This window comes from Diadema antillarum, unplaced genomic scaffold (genome assembly GCF_040938485.1).
Source record: "Diadema antillarum isolate AM-2024a unplaced genomic scaffold, OU_Dant_1.0 seq00001092_RagTag, whole genome shotgun sequence".
In the NCBI taxonomy this organism is placed as follows: domain Eukaryota; kingdom Metazoa; phylum Echinodermata; class Echinoidea; order Diadematoida; family Diadematidae; genus Diadema; species Diadema antillarum.
This window is the reverse complement of record NW_027271911.1, coordinates 126,329-152,353: the sequence shown is the minus strand read 5'-3', so window position 1 is coordinate 152,353 and position 26,025 is coordinate 126,329. Positions and strand designations below refer to the sequence as shown.

The 26,025-nt window shown below is 37.7% G+C and overlaps 1 protein-coding gene across 1 annotated transcript in view; it reads right to left on the bottom strand.

The window, feature by feature from the left end:
* Positions 1 to 26,025, bottom strand: part of LOC139743526 (wee1-like protein kinase) — a gene marked incomplete at its 5' end in the record, with an annotated part of 179,456 nt that overhangs the window by 35,042 nt on the left and 118,389 nt on the right. The window contains one exon of the mRNA XM_071654006.1: positions 22,107 to 22,253. Within this exon, the coding sequence (XP_071510107.1) occupies positions 22,107 to 22,253 (147 nt within the window). The remainder of the gene's footprint in view (positions 1 to 22,106; positions 22,254 to 26,025) is intronic.

Sequence of the window (26,025 nt, the reverse complement as noted above, 5' to 3'; positions counted from 1 at the left end):
CCAATCACAATCAAGAATTCCATGGAAGTTACCATTGTATGGCAAAGTTATCATCATTGTAACTTTTATGCAACAAACCCCAGTTATCTCTATGGAAGAACAAGATCAGTGATGGAAAAGGGCTGCATGCTTGGTGGAGGTCTGCGCTCTCAGAGTGCTTCTCTAGTTAAATTTGTTATTGAATTACAATGTAATGTGTTCATATCCATTCAATTTCCAGGTTGAGTAACGAACTTGTATGAATTTTTGAATGATTTGGAAATATATAGTGTACACAAGCCTCAATGATGGAGCGTATCACTTTCAGCACCTACATGAAGCTAGATTATATTTGTCTCCTAGACTCAGTTTTTCTTCATTCAAAAGTATTTGGGGGGGGGGGTGAATTCAAATCGATTAAATGGATAATAATGAAGATCTGCATTTCCAATGCATTGATAACGAGTGCTACTGTATTCTATTACACAGAAATATAGTTGAAATGTAGTTTGAAAAAAGAGTACAATTTATTTAGCATAACATTGATTTTTTTTCCTGTTGTTGTCAAAATGAGATGAAAAATATGGAATGAATGGCATTTTAATCCTATTCCCACCAGGGGGGGGGGGGGAGGCATTTTGGCCCACCTCGACGTTTCACATGATCATTCCGCAACGCATGATGCTCTCACTGCAACATTTTATAACTTTTTACTTTCAAGTATCACATAACTTTTGAGACCAAATTTGTCGCTCTCGGACATACCGTTTTGAAGCCACCCTGTACGCTCCTTTGAAAAATATTTGTTGATCCAAAAATTGCTCAAAACATGATTTTGTGTACAAATCCAATGTAGATTGTGTTTTTGCATTTAATTCATACAAAAATAAATATTTTTACTTCAATGGCTGACAAAAATTTATTTTAGGCTGATAATGCTTTAAAAAGTTTCTGCAACAAATTTTGACAAAAAACAACAAAGAAATACATAAGACATTCAATAAACAATAACACTCGAAAGAAGTAATTGTTAAGCCAAACTTTTTGCTTCAATATTATTGTTAAGGATATTGAAAATAGTATGTTCACCTAACATTTTTTTATTTGTGTGCAAAAAAAAAATTGCATGAATTAGCATTTATTAATATAAGATGCATGAATCAAAATGTGAAAAATCGAACTATACAGTCTTGTAGATTACATTGGCCTCTACCTTAGTGCAAATTTTTTCGAGGATCACGTGATCCACAACTGAGATCTGAAGTGGGGCCAAAAAGTCCCCCCCCCCCCCCCCCCCGATGGTTTTAAGTCCCTCAAAAAACCAGGCTGGCGTAGGGTTAAAGTTCTTGAACAGTCAATAATGAATATGCAAACAATGAAGTGATGTTGCCATTATACCCTCTCAACTTGCCATACAATTCAAATTTTGAATTTTCAGTTATTCATTCAAAGGCAAACATGCATCAGTCTAAAATCCTGATACATCGACCTGATCATTGAAGTTATTTAACCAGGAATAACATCACTTCAATAACAGAAAATTGAATCTTATCATTTCTTCGGACATGATCAATAGAGAATTGTAAGGTTATGACAACATCAGCTCACTCATTTGCATATTCATGTCAAATACATGTATGAAAATGTATTAAAACTGTTCTGCAGTCAACAGTTCTGCTTTCAAATGTTTGAAAACTGTTCTGCAAAAATTAGCAAAACTTCACAATTTCATAACTTCCCTATTTCACTACTTATCCAATTCTGATAAAAAGTTTTCACTGTTGTCCTCCCAAGTTTTTACTCTTATCATACTATACAGGCTGATTTTACTGAGCATGTGAACCATTTGCAAAGGATGTAAATGTCAAAAAATGGCAAAGTCCAACATTGTGAAATTTTCACTTTCATTTTTTATTTGTTGCGACAATGGCACTGAAAATAATTCTCATCACGAGTAACACACAGCTAAACATTTGTAAGTAGAAAAGCACTCTGAGAGCGCAGACCTCCATCAAGCAGCTACTTTCCACCGTGATCTTGCTCTTCCACAGAGATCAGTGATTTCCGTCCACTGAAAAATCGCCCGATTTCACAATATAGAAGCTTTTGTAACGTCGTAAACCCTCAGATGCGCAGCGCGCCTTGCCCTAGCAGAGATCAGAGCGCGCACTTGAGTGCCTGCATGCAAACCTCAAATACGCGCAGCCTGAACTCCCAAGTTCATTGACCCCTCCTGCCAAAATATCAAAAATCCCTTATAAATTCTCCCAAAATTCTTGGATCACTACAAAAAGTTAATCGTTTATTACTTGTGTCGTTCTCAACCTTTCCTGCAAGTTAATCCATTAATCCCAATCCCAATATGTTAACTACTTTTTGAGTTATTTTGCGCATGGACAAACCAACTACGTAACAAACATACCAAGGGTAATGAAAACATAACCTCCTCCCGTGGCGGAGGTAATAATGCCTCAAAAGGTATGCGAATAATTTGCAGATATTTTGTGAATGATCAGAAAAACGTCACAGATTTTGCTATTAACATACGCAAGATATTCTAAAAAACTGTTGTGTTCCATATGGAAGTTCACAAAAATTTCCAGAGCATTATGCACGTCTTGTGGAAGTTGAGGTGTACACATATGACAAGGCTTTAACACCCCTTTTCAGAGCAAATTATGAGCAGATCACAAACAAATGTGCAAGTGCACAAGAAATTGTCCTATTTTTTTTTTTTTATTTTAAATCAAAAACTAAAATTGGACACCCACAAATATTTCACAACACTTTCAATCCCCTGCTTAGGTTTTGCAATCATTTGGAAACTATTAAAAATGTGAATGTTGAAGTTTGCTAGTTTTTCATCCACATCCTTTGCCAGGTTTACAAGCTCTAAAATCAGCTTGAACCTGGAATGGAATTCCTGTTTAATAGCAAATGTTACAAAACAATGTAACAAGGCACCAATATGTGATATGTGGTAGACTTACCATTATTGTGTAGGACTTAAAGATTTGAATAGAAATAATATTGTAATTAATTAAGGATACTTGTAGAACACTTCTTGTACAATTAGGAATCTAAGGAGCAAGCATTTTGTATTTTGTTTGTTTACCACTTTGTCTCTGGCATCAGAGCAATGTTAAGCTTTAAGGGAAGAAAATGAATATGAAAATTAATGTAAAAATATGTTGCAGTACATTATTGTAAGCTTTACAGAGCAACAGAGCAGCACACTGTTGCTTTGTAAAAGAATACATGTTGCAGTTTTTGCAGAACTCTCCTCAGTACAAATTTTAACTCTTCTCATTTGTTCATTTCATTTCTAGGGTATCAGTTTGGTGGATTCCAGCTTCACGCAACATCACCAACAATCAGCATCAGTCCAAAGTTTGATGTAAATCCAGGGGCATAATGGTTGCACCTTGAAGTATCTGGTAGTTTAACAGATGCATCAGTTATCACAGAATGCATACTAGTGTGCCACATGATTTAGGGTAGTACAGATCATTATAACATAAGAGTAAAAAAATCTATAAGGACATATGGGTTGAGTGAATGCAGCAAAATAAGATATTTCAATTTAAGTAGAACATATCAGTGAGAGTTAGAGGAAAATCGGACAATCCGTTCAAAAGTTATGAATTTTGAAGTTTCTGCTCAGCCACAGCTGGATGAAAAAACGATAGCTTGTGATGTCTCATGTGTACAATGATATAAAGAAAGAATAAAGAAAATTCAACATATTCCCATTTTTCTCGCATAACACAAGAACACTCAACTTCTCTCTTTCAGAAGACAGGGGGAATAATATTACCCTTAACATACTTCAGTAACAGGTCGATTAAAAGCGCACTTTATTCAAAACGTCAAGTTTAGTGAAATTCTTTTTTATTTTCCTTCAGTCGTTGTATGCAAGTGACATCATATACCAACACTGTAGCAGTCTTCACATCCAGCAGTGACTGCGCAGATACTTAAAAATATTTAGAACTTTTAAACGGATTGTCTGATTTTCCTCAAACTTTATGTTCTACTAATACTGCTGCATTCTCTCAATCCTTATGTACATGAAGGTGGACTTGTCCTTAATATTTGCCTTATCACAGAATGACACAAAGTGTGATTTATAAATCCAAGGAGGTTAAAAAGAATGGAGTCACAACCATCTTATATCCTTTGCCAGATGTTCGATGCTGCCACTCAAAAATATTTAAAGCATGTGCCAAACTGGGTCTGCCGCACAGTTTGGAATACAATGGACTCGTGTCTCATTAGGCGTTTTCACATCAGCCCGATAAAAATCCAAGCTCGAGATATTTTTCGCAGAAAATAGTCAGCAAAATAGCGCGTTATTTCGAAACATCGGGCTGATGTGAAAACGCCTATTGTATCACCAGCCACTCTCTGGGGAAGGTGTGTACATCTTTGTGATGGTAATTACTTTTTGCTATCCCTTCTTATTAAAGACAGGTGATATAATTATGATGGTTAAGACACAGGGATGCGCAAATAGAAATTCAAAAAAAAAAAAAGGAAATAAAGATGAAAATTACCAGCCTGCACAAGTGTCATCAAAACCAGACATAAAACTTTTTGTGAACATGAAACAGCGATTTCTAACGCCATGCCCTAAATCCTAAGTGTACTTGGTCTCGTATTATGAAGAGTTAGAATTGATTACAAAATTGACTTCTATCATAGAAGTCTGTGGCAGCAATTTAAAATCAATTATATCTTTTGATTAAACAGGGTCCTAGACTATTTTGACCCATGGAGATACAAAGGTAGATGTACAAGACACCGTTTTTGTTAGTATCGCATAATGCGTTGCCATGGCAACGGCAAATTTTCTTTAAAAATTATTGATTGAACTACTCTCATTTTTTGAGCAATTAACCCCAAAAGTGGCATGTGTAACTCCTATCAAAAGAAGATGTGCAAGACACTTTCTTCATTGGTATCGCCTGGTGCATTGCCATGACAACAGCAAATAAAAAAAAAAAATACAGAATGTTGTGGATGGAACTACTCTTTCATTTTTTGAGTAATTGACCCCAAATTTGGCATGTATGACCACTTTCAAAGGAAGATGTGCAAACGCTTTTTGTTAGTGTTGCATAATGCATTGCCATGGCAACAGCAAATTTTGACAAAATCTTATACATTGTGGTTGATCAAACTACTCTATCAGTTTTACAGCAATTCAGTTCAAATTTGGGATATAAGATGCCGTCAATGTACGGTGTAGTTGTGCAAGATGCCATTTACGTATGTGTGAACAAATATGTTGCCATGGCAACAGCAGTTTTTTTGTCCCAATCATACAAAAAAAAAAGTGGATTAACCTAACTCCCAGTGTTTTTGGAGTACTTGACTTGAATTTTGGCACATATGTGACGACTACTGTGTAGAAGTGCAGAACACATCTTCTATCTAGACGTTTATCAATATGTTGCCTTGGTAATAGCATTTTTTCACTAAAAAGCATACCTTTATATGCTTTTTAGCTAATTCCCTAAATCTTTGAGCATTTAGCTTGAAATTTAGCCCATGTGACTGCTATGATGTGAAAACTTTATCTTTGGTTATTGTTGAATGATGCATTGCCATGGTAACAGCATATTTTGAATGAAAAATCATCCAAAATTACTGTGGATTCAGTCAACTTCCTCAGTCTTTGAGCACTTGGCTTGAAATTTTGCATATGTGACCACTATAGTACGTAGAAATGTAAACTTAATCTTTCATCATTGTTGAGCTATGCGTTGCCATGCTAATATCTTTTCATTAAAAAGCATACAAAAATACTGTGGATTCAGCCAACTCCCTCAATCTTTTAGCATTTAGCTTGAAATTTGGCCCATGTGACCACTATGGTATGTACAAAATGTGGATGTGCAAACTTAATTTTTTGCCATTGTTGAACGATGAATCGCCACGGTAACAGCATATCTTGAATAAAAGTCCTACGAAAATACTGTGGAAACACTTAACTTAAGGTGAGTAAAATAATATTTCTACAGGGTCATTGGCACCTCCATGCCTTCAATCGTCCCTGATGTTGGGGACTTAATAATGAATTTTTACATGCAAAAATAGATAAATAAATGAATAAAATGAATACAAACACTTAAAATATGAGAAAGAGCAAAGAAATCATTTGCAAAGCTCATCAAATATTTTTGAAAGAAAAAAAAATGTATCCATTTTCCTCCATTTTGATTTGTTTTTGAGTGGGTCCCTTTTGTATTTTACTGTTTTTTCTATAAGTTTGTTGAATAAGCCTCATAATCATGTGAAAGTATAAAAACAGCTATTTATCTCTATTTAGAAAGACTTACCACCTTTCTTAGAAGGAAACTTTTGTGAGGTAATTTTTTGTTTTGTTTTATCTGTTCAATCAATCAATGGGAGCAGTTTTATAAAATTTGTACAGTTATTATTCATAAGGCCTGACTGTTAGTCATTGAAGCTATTTAAAAGTAAACAATATGACAAAATCATTTTGAATGAAATTGTATATGTCTTTTATCCTAAGTTTGTATCATCTGAGCAATTCATATCCAAGATGCCATAATGATTGTTGTGTTTTTGAAATGATGAGAAAGCACATGCAGCATCCTAGTATTTGGCATGAGTTCTGCCTGTAAATGTACTGATTTAACAAAGCTGTCAGTATTCTTCTTTTCTGATAAAGCATTTTTCTTTTTCTTGTATGAATTCCCATGCGTATTACAAACGCTACATATCAAGTACCAAACTGTAACACCCCCCCCAAAAAAAAATGGAAATAAAGAAATGTATTTCAACGATAAACACAAATCTGACTATATCATTTATAATTATTTGGTATCTGTTGATAGATGTACTGAGCTATGCTTTGTGGAGTAAAGAGGAAATAGAATGAAAGAAAAAAAAATGAGTTGATGAGTGACTTGTCTTACTTCTGTCAGCTATATCATGGAGAGTGAAAGCCTAAACATGTTTGAAATCCATCATATGAGACAAAGTCATCGCATTTAGTTGACAATAAGGCTAGGATTTACATACTAATATTGTCAATTTCAACAAACCATGACATATGCATAAAAAAAAATCATAAACATGATTAGGTCCTACAATATGCACTCCAGCATCTGTCCAAAGGCCTATATAATTTTGCTGAAATTACAGCAAAATTTGGTCTGCATGACCTGCACATACATCATGTTTCCTGAGCATGTGTGATGGTCCAAGAGATTTGCTGTAATTACAGCAAAACTTGTTCTGCTGATATCAGTACCCGGTACTCCAGAAGTAAGTACCCTCCAAGATGCACTCACCAAGTTTTGCTGAAATTGCAGCAAAACTGATGATGCAAATGAATTGTTGAGAATTGTGGAAAATCAAGGGGATTGTCATGTTTTGCTGTGTAATTTCAGCACTTTTCACCTCTTGGACTAACCTGTAGCCATGGGGAGGATTCATGTGGTTTTTAAGGGAATTTTGGGAAAACTTGACAATGCTTGAATTTGTCATTTCCAACCACACTCTGTTGTTCAGACAAAAATGGCCTGTTATTCAAAGCCGTTTGGATTATTGGTTTTGTTCGTCTAGTTTACAACACTCTTTGAAAAAGTGTGAAATAATGTCAATCACGCCTGATCACTCTGGTGTTTTGTTACAGGTTGAACAGTTGGTAGATATATTTTGTTATGGTAAGTCATATTGGAAATTTAATAACAGTTTATGTATGGATAGAGAATTTGTTGAAAAATTTAGTAATGACATCATTAGATTAAGGGAAGAATTGATTTTGAGTATTCAGGATAAACGATTGTTATGGGATTTTATGAAAATGAAAATGAGGGAATATATCATAAGTTATTCCAAAGATAAAGCAAGATTGAGAAGAAGTAGAATAGAGGAGTTAGAAAGGGACATTGAGGAATTAGAGAATCAGATATTAGTTTCATCTCGCAATGCGGTAGTAGATGATATAGAGGAGAAAAAATCAGAGTTACGAAAATATATGAGTATTCTCGACAAGGTCTGAGAGTTCATTCTAGGGCGGAATGGTTTGAAGAAGGAGAAACAAAAACTCAATATTTTGAACAATTGTTAAAATCTAATAAAAAGAAAAGTGTTATTAAGGAAATATATGATAATAATGAACAGTTGGTAAAGGATGTAAACGGAATAATGAAAATAATTAGGTTATTTTATGAAAAGTTGTATTTTAGTAATAATATTGATGTTAGAAATTGTGTATTTTTTGATAATCCGAAATTAAGTGAAGAGAGTCGAGAAAGTTGTGAAGGGAAAGTTAATATAAATGAATGTTTTATGGTTAAAAAAAAATGAAATGTAATAAAGCTCCTGGAAACGATGGTTTCACAGTGGAGTTTTATCTTAATTTTTGGCCGGTTCTAGGGCAAATGGTCGTAGATGCTCTGAATGAGGCATATGATGAAGGGGAATTATCAATATCAGAAAAGCAAGGTGTTATTACTTTATTAGAAAAAGAAAATAGGGATGTATTATACATCAAAAATTATAGACCAATTACACTGTTGAACGTAGATTATAAGATATTATCTAAGGTGTTATCAAATAGAATTAAAGAAGTTTTGGGAGAAATTATTCATTTTGATCAAGTTGGGTATATCAAGAATAGGAATATAGGAGAAGCGGTAAGATTAGTAGATGATATGTTATTTCACTCTTTGCATTACACAAGTGGGTTTTTGGTCACAGTGGATTTTGAAAAAGCGTTTGATTCAGTTGCTCATGAATTTTTATTTCGGGTTTTACATAGGTTTGGATTCGGCAATTCGTTTTGTTCCTGGGTTAAGGTGCTTTATAAGGATATTAGCAGTTGTGTTATGAATGGAGGGCACTCTACTGGTTATTTTGTAATCAAGAGAGGGGTTAGACAGGGTGATCCCCTATCTCCATATTTGTTTTTATTAGTTATTGAAACACTGGGACAAGTAGTAAGGAAAGATAATACTGTAAAAGGAATATGTTTTGGGGAAAATGAAATAAAGCAAATTTTATATGCGGATGATATTTCGTTGTTTATAAAGGACACGAAATCTTAAAATAGGTTACAATATATTTTTGATGAATTTGGGAAAATAAGCAGTTTAATAGTAAACAAAGAAAAATTTAATTTTTTGTGGATGGGTAAGGTCACAGAGAAACCTGTATTATCTGTATATGGAAAATATGTTGATGCAGTTAAAAATTTTTGGGGTTAATTTTGCACGAAATGTGAGGGGGGAAATGAGATACATTTTAAAGAAATATTAAGTAGAATAAAAGAAGTTATTAGGATGGTGGAAACAGCGTGATTTAACACTCATGGGTAAAATTCATTTGTTGAAAACTTATGCATTATCACGGTTAAATTATGTTTCATCACTCATAGATGTTCCTCAATGGATATTTTCGGAATTGGATAAGATGATTTTTGAATTTTTGTGGAATGGTAAAGACCGTGTAAAAAGGAATATTATGTATCAAGATTATGTTAATGGGGGACTGCGAATGATAAATTTCAAGTTGTTTGTAAAAACGCAATGTGGTTGAAACGTTTATTGTATGGTGAGAAGAAATCTGGCTGGAAAATGTATTTTGATTTTAGTTTTAATCTAATCAAGTGATTGCCCCATCATACTTTATACTTGGACCAAGTTTGGTAAAATTCCAGTCAATATTACTCAAGTTATTGCGTAAACGAATGTGGACGGACGTACGTACGGATAATAATAATAATAATAATAAGGTCTTATTTACCCAGGGTAGCCTCTTCAGTGTTGCCACTGCTCTACCAGAGGGCCCTGCTATTATTATTACCCTAGCGTTGCCAGGTACCCATTTATACACCTGGGTCGAGAGGGACATTGTGGGTAAAAACACCTTGTCCAAGGATGTAAGCACTGGGCGGGATTCGAACTCACGGTCCTCCGTTCGGGAGTCGGGAGTCTTATCCACTATTCCACAGCGCCGCCACGGATGGATGGACAACCCGAAAACATAATGCCTCCGGCACCACTTCGTGGCGGAGGCATACAAATGGGAGCAGTTGAAGCTTTCATAGAGAGTGTTTTTTTTTTTTTTCTTATCGATTTATCCACATTGTTGGCAGGGGATAGGTGTCAATATTGATCGTATGAATTATATATGTTATTTTTTTAATCTTTCTTCCCCCACATCAAATGTATGGTCAGTTTCGGTTTGTGCTGTATTAATGTTTAGGAATCGGTATGTATCAGCATTATGGTGGTCACTATTTTGTTCTCTCTTTCCCATGTCAAACGTTTGGTTAGCTTCGGTTTTTGGTGTGTGTCTACTGTCTAGGAAACAGGTAACCATGATACCACATGTACATGTATGTAGTGTGATTTGGTATGCAAGTGTTGGTGTTTGTGGGTGCGCACTTGTGGGTATGTTTGTTGATGTTGATAATTAATAATAATTAGACAAATTTGTATAGCGCAGCTACAATGTAAATATACTCTACTGTGCTGTGATGTAACAGAGCTCCTGAAATTGTTACTGATTAGACACACGAAAAATAGATAACAAATGAATCAAAGGCTTCTGAAAAAAGGTAAGTCTTAAATAAAGATTTGAAGACAGCAAGTGATGAGGCCTTCCTCATTTTCTCAGGTAATTTATTCCAAAGTTTTGGAGCAGCACAGCTGAAGGCACAATCCCCCAAAGTTACTTTCGTTTTTAAGTGAGGTTGCTTTAGAAGCAACTTATCCTGTGTACTTCGTAAATTATGAGAATATGAATGTGATTTCATTGATATCAATTCTGATAAATAACCAGGTGCTTGACCATGCAGTACTTTATACACAAGTAACAAAATTTTAAATACAATTCTCTGCCTTACTGGCAACCAATGTAACTTCATCAAAACAGGTGTAATATGTGAAAATTTTGACGAACTGGACACAAGTCTCGCACATGCATTCTGAACATGCTGAAGCTTGGTTATCTGCGAATCTGGTAAACCAAACAATAACCCATTACAATAATCAAGCCTACTGCTAATGAATGCGTGAACAAGAGTTTCAGCGTCTTCCTGGTTTAAATATCTACGAATGTGACATAAGTTATGCAACATATAAAAAGCAGACTTGCATGTGGTTGATATATACTTCTCCATGTTTAAACGAGAATCAAGCCATACACCAAGGTATGTTTTGTGTGTATATGGGTGTGTGCTGAGGGTAAGCTACGGGGGGGGGGGGGGGGGGGGGGGGGGGGGGGGGTATGCTAGTGGGGAAATAAGTGGGGATGGTCGGGGTTAGGTAGATGTAGTTAGGTAATGGTAGAGTAATGATTAAGGGGTTAGGCAGGAATACGGTTTGTTTTGATAATTTACACATATGGTTAAATTTTGTTTCGTATGGGGGGGGGGTAGGTTGGTAGGTTAACTAAAAATGATGAGTTTTGTTCGGTTAATTTAAGCATGTTCTTTTTTTTCAGTTTATGACACGATTGGAAAATGCTGTATTCTCAAGAGAGTGTAGGAGAATTTATGTAATGAAGCGGATATCGAGTAATCTGATCAAGTTGATCGAGATATTTTTTCCCTTTTAAGAGTTATGCTTAATCTGATATTTTTATGTATATAGCGTGTGCTCTGCAAAAAAAAAGAAGAAGGAAATTATGTTTTAAAAAAAGGTGATTTAGTAGCACAATTTCTTTTTGGGTGTGTGTGTAAATAAGGCACATTTGGATTGGCTTGATTAGGCTGATCAAAATAGCTTTTTCTGAGAGTTATGCAGAATTTAATGTCATTTTTCTTATAAAAACATGGTATGATTTGGAAAAAACCCAAATATATTATACTGTACGTTGGAAAAATGATTCAGCAGCACAAGAAAGAAGAACACAGCTGTTTGTTTGTTGGTTTTTTGTTGGTAATATTAATTGTATCAAATAAAGAATATCATACAACAACAACAGTCAAGTGTACCAACATTAGACACGGACGGCAACCCACTTATATGGGATTTTCGTTGGGTTGGATTTTTTAAATGAAAACGTGGTAAGAGAAATACCATTCATGACATACGACACTTTTCAGCTTTCTAGTGAAGAGAAGATGTGTGAGCCTGGGGGCCAGAAAGGGCTCATGTATTTTTTTTTTTTTCAATGGGGGGGGGGGGGGGGGGGGGGGGGAGAGACTGAGGATCTTAGCTATTCGTAATCACGTAAGCCCACATGATCTATATCCAATGCCAGCGGTTAGACTTAGTACGGTACATAATTATATTATGAACTCTTACATCTACGTGTGCATGCCACTTACTGTCGAGCTATTTAGCTGGAGTGAAATCAGTAATTCGGTACTAAATCATCCAAGATGTTAATCTTACAATCGTATGTCAACATCAAGGGCAACAACATCATTACTTGATTATTTTTCACAAAATTATTAGCAGGGAAGTGATATTGTAACAGAACCAGGCATGGTACCTTTTGGCGCACCATAGCAAAACCCGATTTTGCTACTGTCACTATCAGTGTCATCGTCACTGCCATCACTCAATTCACTCTCGACATCAAACTCAAAGTCCTATCATACATTATAAGGTAAAAACTGGACGTTTTAATGGCTCAGCTGAGAAAGCCGATGTGAAGAAAGACAGGTCATATATTACATCCACTCGCCTGGGAATATGTGCTTTATGAATGATGGCCTCAATGTACTACTGCACTCGTAAAGGGTTTTGAGCCTTTTGTGAGGTCATAACTGCGGGCTCGAAAAAGACAGCTGTTCCGGGGCAAAAATTGGTGAAGTGAATCGATCAGTTTTAACTCGCTATTTCTCAGTGGCATGAATATCTTTTTTAATAAGTCACATTAAAAAAATCTGTTTTAGGAGACATTTCCTTCTGCTTTGACAACTTTTTATATATGATTTTCTGAATTTAAATCTTGCATTCTTTGTCCTTTAACTGTATGAAGGGTTATGTGGAGGTGATGGCAAATCATAGTTCTTCTGGCTCCAGGCTTTTAAATTGGTTAGCTTTACGAGGGAGAGGTGGGGCACCTCAATTACTCAGGGTAACATAATGATCAAACTTCAAATGGTAAGTTCTCCTTTAATCTTTCTATTTTATTTCATAATTCTTACTTCCAGAATTCATGTGAGATTTCAAAGAACAGTAGACACAATAATGCAGAAGTTGCAATTCAGGAAGTAATCACTAACCTGCACACTCATGTCATGTCACCATCATGAGGTCCAATTAGTGTTCCAAAACACTGTGAGCGAAACTGCCAGCTGATACTAGCAGTTTGTTATAAAACCTGTCAAATGTTCTTTCATTTGTCCAGCCAGCTTGTTTCAGAATATCTGTGACAGGCAGATGACGTCTTCTAGCTACAGACAGCTTGTTTCAGAATATCTGCGACAGGCAGATGACGCCTTCTAGCTGCAGACGTCGAGGCTGCTTGAGTAGAATGTGCCTTGAATGTAGTCCTGTTAACTCTATAGGCTTTTAGGACAGACTGATCCACCTGGCGATAGTAGCAGTCTGCTGAACTCGCCTTCTTATGGGGTGTTTGAAAGGTACTGTAAATGAGCAGTTGTGTTTCTGACTCCCTGATGTCCTTTGTCTGCTTGATATACCGCAAAATGAGCGTATCCGGGCACTTACCCCCTGGGCAACTACCCTCCGGATAACTACCACCCGGATAATTACCCCCCAGGTCTATTCCCCCTTAGGCAACTACCCCCCCCGGACAACTACCCTCCTAGGGCAATCACCCTCCAGGGCCATTACCCCCTAGGACAACTACCACCCGGTCATCTACCCTCCTAGGGCAACTACCCCCAAGGGCAATTACCCTTAGGACATCTACCCCCCCCCCCCCCCCCCCCCCCGATAACTACCCCCTGGGCAACTACCCCCTGGATGACTACCCCCCGGATAACTACCCCCCAGATAACTACCACCCGGATAACTACCCCCTGGATAACTACCCCCCCCGGATAACTACCCCCTGGATAACTACCCCCCGGAGAACTACCCCCTGGGTAACTACCCCCCCCGGATAACTACCCCCAGGATAACTACCACCCGGATAACTACCCCCCGGATAACTACCACCCGGATGACTACCACCCTGATTACTACCCCCCATAACCATACCCCGAACCCCCCCTCCTGATACTTATCTACTGGACAACCCTCCCTCCCCGCCCCCTGAAAGAAGAACCACCCTTTGTAATTTTCCATAAGTTCATAACACCATATCAGAAGATGCACCTTTCTCTTACACTGTCATCATTTACTCTTTTGGCTTGTCATTTTCTACCGTTATAACACATTAGAAGATAAACATAAGAAAAGAAGAGTTGATTTCACTGCAATTCATATTTCCTTAACATTAGCGAGGGACCCTTCGATATAAAGCCATAATTTCCGATAGGATCCGGGCACGGTTTTATAAAGTCAGTCCTGACAAGCTGTCAGTTCCACACAATTACCAATCGTTGTAGGTCAATCAAAGCAGGTCCATGGTAACAAGTCGGTGACTCGAGCTTATCAATCAAGCAGAACCCATGGTTTTATTGAAATTATTAGAGACTAACAAGATGTCATAACTGGCAACTTTTATCAAACGGTGCCCTAATCTGTCATAAGAGTAAAATTACAGCTTGTTTTACATACAAGTAGAATTGTGCTAGTTTTCAAACAAATGTTCTCGACACTTTAAGGGGAAATCCAGTTCAAATATAAGTTAGTCTGCTTAGAAAGAGTAAAATATTACGAGTTTAACGGTATTTCTTTTTTTTTTTTTACAAAACACCCTAGTTGTTAACGAAGTCTTTTGTCCTGCACCCTCTTTTTTAATAGATCTATAGAGAGTTGTAGTTGACAGAATCCTTTTCACATTATAGGGATGCTCTGTTATATCCCGGCCGTTTCAAGAGTTTTTTTTTTCACAAAAACTTGAATCCTTCTTGGAATAACATGCTCTTTAATATTTCGTAAGGGGTTTCTAATTTTCTCACCCAAAAGATGGTTAAAACCTGAAGTTAGGTCTCGACCAAAACCAGACGATATGTAGTGAAAAAATGTTTTTTTTTTTTTCAATTCAAATAGCAAACGTTGTTCGAAAATAACAATGAGAGACGTAATTTTCTGGGGGAGAGTTATTGTAAGAGGGGAGACTGTTTGGAGCCTAATTTTAATAAGGAGTAATTGTCAAGGGAGGTAATGCTCTGCGGTGATCATACCAAGGATGTGACAATCTCTTCCCACTTTCTTGATATACTAGTTGTTAATGCCCAATGATGCAGTAGGGCAATTCTGAAATGAGCGTTAACGGTATAACAGTAGAATAGTTACAAAATTGATGAAACAATGCAAAGAAAGCAAATTAAGAGACGAAGAATACAAATAAAGATACAGTGCACTCCCGTTACAACGAACACGGTTATAACGAAATTTTGTTATAACGAAGCAAAACTTCTGGTCCCAAAATTATCGCCATTAAAGTCTATGGTACAAAATTCGCTTATAACGAAGACGGTTATAACAAAATTTTCGTTATCACGAAGTCTTTTCTGAGCACCACAGACAAAAAAAAACAAAGGAAATGTGCTCCGTTATAACGAAATGCGGATCGCATTCGAAAATGCGTAGCGGAACAAGCATTTTTAAAGTGTCTCTGCATGAGCGAACGCATCATTGAATGTTCACTCCGTGTATCACGCACAGTTTCCGAGGGGAACTTGTGTTATTGTAATACAATAATCTGAATTCAGATCAAACACACAGATTCTGATATACTGTAACTAAATGCCCATAATAGTTCAGAAATGAAATATTAAGCACATTTTGGCGTTATTCCATAACAAAGGTTCGTTAATCTGATAATAAAATATGGTCCTTATTCTCATTCTTATACGGTTCGTTAGTCCGAACATGATAGGAATTCAAAACGTTCGTTAATCGGAACATTACAAAAAATATCGTTAATCCATGGTGAAAAAAGGAGAGTACACTAACAAAACTTAAGAACTGCAATCCTTATAATCGTCTTAAGATAAATAAATCTTCGAAATAACTAACCTTTCTAATTTTTTTTTTTCATTAACAAAATTTCTCCGGAATAACGAACCTTATTTCATTTTCGGATGAAAAAGCCTTCGGAACAACAGACTTTCTGAATAGTGAACCTTTCTCACTTTTTGATTTATAAACCTTCAAAATGACAAACCTCATTTCATTTTCAGATCAATGAACCTTCGGAAAATGAACAATATATTATTTTGATCTAAATTATGAACTTTCGGAATAATGATTCTTCAGAAATGCGAACCTTCAGATAAACAAACCATCGGAATCCCGGGAATGGCGAAACTTCGGAATAAGGAGCCTTCGGAGCAACGTACTTTAGTAAGAAAAGAACCTTTGGAATAGCGAACTGTGATAACAAAATCCTACACCGTCATTTTCTACACATGTGTGACAACACAAACAACTTTATGCTCTTTTAAAAATGTAATATTTAAACGAAATTAAAAAGGTATTCTCCCATCTCACATAGCTTTCCAGCGTATGATGAGGATTCAACAATTAGAATTTTTTATGCGTGGTTTCCTTCTTTTCCTTATACATTGCATATTACAGTTTGGTTATAACGAAATTTCGTTAAAACGAAAAAACAAAAAAAAAAACTGCCGGTCCTGAGCATTTCGTTTTAACGGGAGTGCATTGCACATGAACACACACGAGATAAATCCCTTGTAATGAGAGAAAGAGGAAAGTTGAGTAATGAATGACAGGAATAGACTACCTTCACGGGGGACAGAGAAAAGCGAGAGGGAAGAGGAAGATGATGGGTCAAAACCAGGGCACGTGAGGCATGAGATATAAGCTCCTCAAAATAAAGAAGTGTTACATGGAGTTGTGGTAAACGATAGACGATTGTGGTTTAAAAAAATATTGCAAAAAGTATAACTCATTCTGAAGTGTAACATTTCTTCAAAATGTCTTTAATTCAATGGTAAAGGCATTCAAACTTAAACTTCTTTTATGCTATACTATCAAGAGAAATCCGAAATTTCGGAACAGTAAAAGAAAATACAGATTTAGCGAAAATAGTTTTGGTTAAAGGCATTGACATTTACTGGATTACCGGGTAGGATATGAAGGGACAGCTTCGTGTTTTATGAACATAGAGTCAAAATACAGAGGGAGAAATTAAGCTTGTACATAAATCGTCCTAAATGCAAACGATACAAATCGTAAATCCTTAAGATGTTGTTTTCATAAGATGATGTCTCAGTATGGCATCTCCGTGATTCCTGGCAAATAATACAAAGAACTTCGATTTCTGTAGTAATGATATCCTTTTTATTAATAGTAAGAGTCGGGGTGGGGGGGTGGGGGCAGTGACCCGGGAGGTAGTTACCCACAGTCAGTCCGCAGCGCGAGCGAAAACGCACGTATTTATTCAAGTCGTATGCACGGCTGAGCAGTGCTTGCATACGTAATGAGCAGATACATGGTCATGAATAAATCCGTGTAGAACGAGTATTTCTTGTCAGTTTTCGACACTTTTAGTATCGACTGAAAGAGAAAACATAAGCAAATATGCTCATGATCAAAATAAACGGAAAAGAAGAATATAGAATATCAAAATCCCTCTCGAAGTTCGGTATTGTATTCAAAAATATTCCTTCACGTTTGACGCCAAAAAACTAACCTGAAATCTTTCATGCCCCTCTAAAATATGAAGACTATGTCCGCTAAAGTATATAGTATCACAATAAGGGCACGTTTTCCCATCTTCATTTCAATACGGGTCAGGAACTAGCAAAATTCAGAGACATGTCTAGCGTCGAGTTTGAAAAGATTATCCTCGCATTCGCACCGGAATTCCGGGTCTGTGATTGGTCGAAATCTGTCGCAAGACGCAGCGTGTCGCATTGCGTAGTATCCATTGGCTGCTGACTCAACGCTGTGAGTTTTAAATGTTAGGTTCCAGATTGTGATCGAATTTTCACTCTCTATACAAAACTTGAACTTTACACAGGAACCAATGATGTGTATGTGAGTGTGCACTTACAATGACCCTGAACAATGGACCTGACTGCCACCTGTCCCGAGCTCTGCTGCACTAAGGCACATGAATGCTTAATCAATTATTCATGTGGATTGCCCCAGCACTGCTAGTCTGAATTCTTGACACAGGGTGAAATGCATGCACATGAAAGAAGTAAGCACATGTTTCCATGTGCTTGCACACACCACATTTCAGAATGAACAAAGACTAGCTGCGATAGTGGAATTCCTCATGAAACATTCCAATCCTGGCCATTGTCCACGACCATTGTCTGGGTATCAACAACACATTCCACGCGTGTTCATTCACTACCCCACTTCCAGTAAGAAAACATAATTTGCCTTGTTTTCAACAGGAAAATTCACAACCTTAAAAAGGGTGCCCCTCTTCGTTTTTTAATTGATCATACTCGCTAAAGTTTCACGATTGTGAAATTGAAGAAATTACGGAGATCTATTTTCAATACCAGTCAGGAACTAGCAAAACATCAAACTATGATCTAAAAGCTTCTTGAACATTGGCAAAATAATCGTTTACTTTGATGCTAAAATGGACTACTATATTGACATCAAAAATAGGGAAATTAGGTATCAAATTAATGAGCATAATCAGCTCTATAACTTACCTGACCATCCTGGGTCAAACAATGCACTGCGAAAGGTATGAAAGCTGTTGTTGCGACCTCTGCAAAAACTCTCGCAAAGTATCGCGAAATCTCTTCAGTCTCAAGGGCACAAACTGCGTAAACGTGATTCTGAATAAAATTGTCGTTCGTGCCTCATTATCGCACACGCTGCGGACTGACTGCCCAGGGAGTAATTGACGTGGTGCACTGTCCTGGGGGTAATTTTCCTCTTGATAGTTATAGGGGAGGGGGAGTTGTAGGCCTACTTATCCGGGGTAATCATCCATGGGGAGTTATCGGAGGGGGTAATTATCGGGTGGAAGTTATCTGGGGTCTAGTTATCGGAGGAGGGGGTAATTAACCTGGGGATAATTATCCTGGTGGTATTATCGGGGGGGGGGGGGGGGGGGGGGGGGGTTGGGGAGTTATCCGGAGGGTAATTATCTGGGGGGTAATTATCTGGGGGGTAATTATCCGGGGGGTAATTATCCGGGGGGGGGGGGGGGGTAGTAGTTATCCGAGGGGTAGTTATCCGTGGGGGTAGTTATCCTGGGGGTAGTTACCCAGGGGTAGTTCTCCTGGGGGTAGTTACCCAGGGGGTAGTTTTCCGGGGGGGGGGGGGGGGGGGTAGTTATCCAGGGGGTAGTTTTCCGGGGGGGGGGGGGGGTAATTATCCAGGGGGTAGTTATCCGCGGGGGTAGTTATCCAGGGGTAGTTATCCGAGGGGTAGTTATCCAGGGGGTAGTTTTCCTAAGGGGGAATTGCCCTGGGGGGTGATTGCCCTAGGAGGGTAGTTGTCCGGGGGGGGGGGGGGGGGGGGTAGTTGTCCTAGGGGGTAATTACCCTGGAGGGTAATTGCCCTTGGAGGGTAGTTGTCCGGGGGGGGGGGGGGGGGGTAGTTGCCCTAGGGGGGGAATTGTTATGGGGGGTAATTATCCGGGTGGTAGTTATCCGGAGGGTGGTTTTCCAGGGGGTAGTGTTCCTAGACCCCAAAATGAGGGATGTTGACGTCATGAGGCTTGGTTGTAACATCACTCCCCTCATCGTGGCTTGGCTATCTTGGCTGCTGTAGTAGTCAGAATTGAAATCGGCAGTGCTCATTGGGGATGAATTTCCTGTCGCTGTGGAGTGATCACCCCTGGCAGAGCTTTGTGCATGCAGTGGTGGTTTGCTGGCAGTCGCCGTTGCTCGTGGTGTGCATGGTGTGTCGCTACAAACAGTGGCTGGGAGTGCGTTTGCACTACGCGTCGGGATGGCCTCCGATTTGTCAAGGCAGGAATTCACGCACGTTTCCAAAATGGTGCTTGACTTCCCAGAGCTTGGCTTTGCCTTACTCTTACCATAGGTACGATTGGGGTTAACTGTGTCATTGGTGACCTTACTGCTTGTATCTGGGCTTGACTTTGCATTGCAGAGAGTTTTAGTAGTGACAACCTTCCCTTTCATCACTCCTTTTGCTTTAGTTTTGCCCTTACCAGGCCACATGCTCAGGCAAGCAGACCTGGCAGAGCTTGGACACGCAGTAGGCACTGCATCTGTGACTTTATCCAGCGTCTCCACTACCCTGGTACCTGACGAGAGCTATGAAGAATTGTCATCTGTGATTGGTTTCTCACTCATATTGAGTCCATATAATTCCTCCAAGACTAATCAAGAAGAAATATCACAAAAATTGAAAGGTGAAAATCTGATTTAAAATTCCCGATGTAGGACGGAAAGACAATTTTCTGTGCAAAAAAAAAATCCTTGGGTTCCAACGTGCTGAACATGACATCTGCGCATGTGCATGAGCGGGATCTCACATGAATTCTTGAAGCCAGAATTATGAAATAAAATCATGTCAATGTAGGCATCCCCCCTTTTTTTTCAGTTAGCATTTTCTAATGAATACCTTCAAAAAAATTCGATAAAGACAATATCGATTTGGTCATCAAGGAGGGGAGGGGGTTTTGGAGATCAGATCAAGTAAACGAAGCAACCACACAACTGCATGACTGATTTTTATCTTTTATCTTTGGATACAACACTTTTTTATTTCTTAAACTCTGCCTCTTACTTGTTTAACAATTGTTCATAACCTTTTATAACAAAATTGTAAAGCAGTCTGCTATCGCACTATTTATACAGTGTCAAATGGAAATTTGATTGGTGACACTTAATGTTTGAAACTCACATGATAATACATTTAATTTTTTGCTTTTCATTTTAATTCCAAAAATATCACTGACCATGATTATGGAGTTATCTACCTACAAGACTTTACTGTTGGTTTTTAGGTCATCAATTCGGTAAAATAGATTAGAAACATAAAATCATGAAGTCACTTTCCACACATAAGGGCTAATCAAACTGAGACATTGTTGAGCAAATGCACTTTTTTATTTTCATTTTTCAAACTAATCTGTAACAAATCAATGCAATTAAAACAAAAATACTTCATATACTTTCAAAAAATATTGTATGCTCTGAAAATGGCATGAGTTAAATTTTCAGCAAAGATTGTATTATGGCTAGTGACACGACATTTGCTCCTGCGACAATTGCTCTGGCCATATTTCTCCAAGGGTTGTGATAGGGTGTTAGGTTTAGTTTGATGTAAGGATTAGGAGTAAGGTTAGGGTTGGGCGATTTCATAACTTTGTCAACCAGAGGGCAAATTTTTCAAAATGATATTATCAGCACAAATTATACATCATTTTGACAGGAATTGTTCAAACTGACCAAGGGCAAGGTCAGGAGAGTGATTTCAATAAAGCCATTTCAAGGGATCGTATAGTTTTGGTTGAGACTTAACTTCAGGTTTTTATCATTTTTTTTTGGTGAGATAGTGAGAAACATCTTGTGAAATATAAAAGAGCATGTAATTCCATGAGGATTTCAACGTTTATATGATGAAAATTGATTTTGAAATGGCTGAGATATCCAAAACAGAGCGATCCTAATAAAGTGTGGGACCCACATTTCATTACGATCGTTTTATTTTACTTTGTTTTTGGATGTTTCAGCTATTCCAAACCCGATTTTTATTAAATAAACTTTGAATTCCTTGTAAAATGGTATGCTCTGTACTATTTCATAAGTGTTTTCTTGGTATCTCGCAAAAAAGTTAAAGCCTAATTTTCAACTCCACCAATACTGTACCATCCCTTTAACAACTGCTCTGGAACTACTTTCATAATGCACTATTCACTTTGGGGCGTTTGTAAAAAGGAAAAGAAAACTTCATATCATATTGGCTGCACTTTGACCATATGGCAAGAGCCTTCAATTTGTGCAACATGGTAGCAGCGTTGACGACACATTCTGGTGTTTCCCCTTAGGGCCTGCCAATATCCTACAGACACTGAAAGGCTAGTATTTATGAGGGATGTTGAGAATGTGTCAAGTTGTGTGAAGACTTGACCCTCACCTGGCTTGATGTCCATGTGGACGAGACCTTGCGAGTGGATGTACTGTAGTCCCTGGGCCAGTTGGCATAATACCTGCTTGAGTTCTGTCTCTGTCATGACACAATATTTAGTTCTGTTTGTTGAGATGATATCGGCCAAGCTACCCCCTATTCGGAAAGACAAAAGTTAGGGTCTACATTGTGCATGGATATATTACGCAGCCATTATAAATGTCATTTTCAAAGATACAGTGGCAAATAATATCAAAGAGTTAAAGCCAACAGAGACAAAGAAAGATAGAAACAGAGAGAGAGAATAATCATATAAACTAGGAATGGTGACTGGTGTGACTCCATCATAATGCATAGTTCTCCCAATGGGTCTAAAATCTTGACAATGTATAAAGCTGACAGTTTCATATAATTGACCTGTTTGTCACAAATACATTGTATGTTGAGTGTTAGCTTTCCTTGAACTAGGTTTCATTTGAATGGATGGCTAAATTGTTTGAGAGACCAGTATTTGGGGATTTGAGCATTTTCACTTGACCTTTCACTATTGCTCTTAGACCCCATGGCCAATAATTCTTCAAATAATTAGTAACTACTAACATCCATTTTCATGACAATACATTGAGCTATTTCCAAAACATGGAAAAAATTGTAGCATTTACACATTTTCCCTTGACCTTTGATCCCATGGTCAAGAACCTTTTCTCTTTGCTGTGCAGTAAGTCATGTATACATGCACAGTTTTATCATTATGTAAAATGAAAGTATGGAGAAAAAGCGTATTACACAGGTGCGGCCATATGGCGCAATTAACTCGCCAAAAGCATATGTAACCATGCATCACAAAACCAACACAATGTCACACCCCTTGAATTTCCAAAAGGACTCAAAAAAGGTGAAATGGGTCAACCAAGTCAATTTTGACTTTTCCATATTTTCTGAAAGACCTATTCTTCTTCTACATTATTCTAGAGTTTGGGATCATGAAATCAATGTGAAAGTGTTTTTAGCAGTTTTTCTACAACCCTCTTTTGGCAGAGTAGTATGACCAGGTATATGTATCTCTTAGAAGTCCCTCTTTATTTCTTGAAAATCCTTTGCACACTCTCCACTTTCAACTTAAATAACTTTTGAAAGAATGATGCTATTGCTTTGAAAGTTTACTTTACTCATAGAACAGAATATGGTAATAGAGAATGCTTAATTTCAGCTTAATCTGATAATCCCTTCATTGTTGTTGCTTCAGTGGTTTACATCCTGTTTTTTGTCCCATTAATCGCGCAGGTAGTATATTTTAGTTTGCTGTTTATTGAAAAAAAAAATAGTTCAGCATTGCTGAAAGATGGTTTTGGTACATTTGAAATTTGTATTGGTCAAATGTGCCAGAGCTCAAGTCAGATGCTTAAAAATTGAGGGAGTTAGCTAAATCCACTGATAATTTGCATGTCTGACACTGACAAAATATGAAGTCTGCCAATCTACATGCTACAGTAATCACATGTGCCAGATTTCAAGTCAAATAATAAAAGACTTGGGAATAAACAAAATCAACAACTTTTATTTTTCTATAATTTTCAAAAAATGTTAAAAAAATTTTGTTATGGCAACTCATTGTTAAACAATGAAAAGAGATGGAGTTTGCATATACTATAGGGATCACATGAGCCAAATTTTAATTCAAATGATCAAAAAAATAAGGGAATTAGCAAAATCTATACTATTTTGCTTGATTTTCTTTAAAAAGGCTGTAACCATGGCAACACATTGATATTTGTGCATCTATATACTATACATGTAGGGGTCACATGTGCCAAATTTCAAGTCAAATATCAAAAAAATGGGGGAATGAGCCAAATTCTCAATACTGTTGTATGATTTCCCTTAGAAATTGCTGTTACCATCATTGTACCATCATGGTAACACATTGCTCAACAATGACAAACAATGAAGTCTGCACATCTTCATACTGTAGTGGTCATATGTGCCAAATTTCTCATGTCAAACTGCGGGAGTTACAGTAGGTCAATCCAGATTTCTTAACACTCACAATGAAGGTTTCTTGCACAACAACACATTACATTTTATAATTGCTTGTGCCAAATTTTTAGCTAACTGCTTTAAACTGAGATTAGTTCGATCCACAACATTTTGAGATTTTTACAAAAATTTGCTGTTGCCATGGCAACTGGCAACGCATTACTGGATACTGACTAAAAAAGGTGTCTTGCACACATCTATATGTGACCCGCTACAACAAAAGGATCCGAGAGTCGGGGGAGGAAAATTTTCTGAAAATGGCTTGACATAATTTCCTTACTCTTCTACTTAAATGATAACACAACTCATAAAAGTATTCGGTTGCAGAGATATCGGTGATTTTATTAGTGCATGTCAAGTGGTTGAGGAAATCAGCGTTTCGAGGAAAACGTCTTCAAAGTTTTCCTTCCGACGCTATCATGATCAAGGGGAGGCGAGACAGTTTTCACCGCTTGACAATAGAAGGTATGCTCCTAGTGACCTCCGCGATGTTCATTCAAGCTTAGCGCCAGCGATCTACACAAGACCAATCAGTTATCAGGGTGCCACAAACTGACCAACAAGATTGCAAGTGCGGAGTCTACCTGCAGCGCTTAATCCAAATTTTCGGACACGTTTCTGTTACGTTAAAAGTCGAAAAATCAAGGCCCAGAAAAACGCTGATTTCTTGCTTTTCCTTTGATCATTTAGCTTCAAAATTTTGGCAGATGGTAGACAAAACATTAGACTACAACATTATGCCCAAAACAAAAATCCGATTGTTATGACCAATTTTGGTGATGTGACTTCAAACTCGTTTTTCTCAGCTCAGCTGGCAGCGACTTTAGGATCCTTTTGTTGTAGCAGGTTACATATGATAGCAGTCCCACATGCCAAATCTTAGGTCAATTGCTCAAAAATGAGAGAGGAGTTCAGCCACAACATTTTGATTGATTTTTATGAAAATTTGCTGTTACCATGATATCAAATCACTCCATGCAGACGAAAGAGATGTCTAACACATCTACCTATAATAGCGGTAACACATGCCAAATTTTAGGTCAATTGCTCATACAAGGCAATCGCCAAATTGTGTCTCGCCCATTCGCGTACAAGGAATTAATATTTTTTATGACTCCCAGAAATTAATTGACCTGCTTATGTCCTTTGACCTTGTGGTGACCTTCAATACCCTAAGGGACATTTACCATCCAAGTTTGGTCACAAACGGACAAAGGGATCAAAAGTAATGAGCCATAATCGAAACGCGCCAAAAAAACTTAACATTGGGCCATAAAAATTTGTTGACCCCTTTCTGTGACCTCTGAACTTGTGATGACCTTTAACTTCCCAAGGGACATCTACCGTCCAAGTTTGGTTACAAACGGACATAGGGATCAAAAGTTATGAGCCACAATGAAAACGCGCCCTAAAAACATAACATTGGGCCCTAAAAGTTTGTTGACCCCTGTCTGTGACCTTTGACCTTGTGACGACCCTCACCTCCCCAAGGGACATCTTCCATCCAAGTTTGGTCACAAACGGACAAAGGGATCAAAAGTTATGAGCCATAAACGAAATGCGCCCTAAAAACTTAACATTGGGCCCTAAAAGTTCGTTGACCCCCGTCTGTAACCTTTGACCTTGTGGTTACCTTCAACTTCCCAAGAGACATCTACCATCACCCAAGTTTGATTGCCATTGTAGCAACGTGTGCTGAGTTACGTGTGATAAGAGAGTCTTGCAAGTAAACTTTAACGTATGACCTCAAATGACCTTTGACCTTATCATGTGACCTCTTACGGCACCATAACATGAAGGTACCCCCCAGTGCATCCATCACCCATCACCCAAGTTTGATTGCCATTGTAGCAACATGTGTCGAGTTACGTGTGATAAGAGAGTCTTGCAA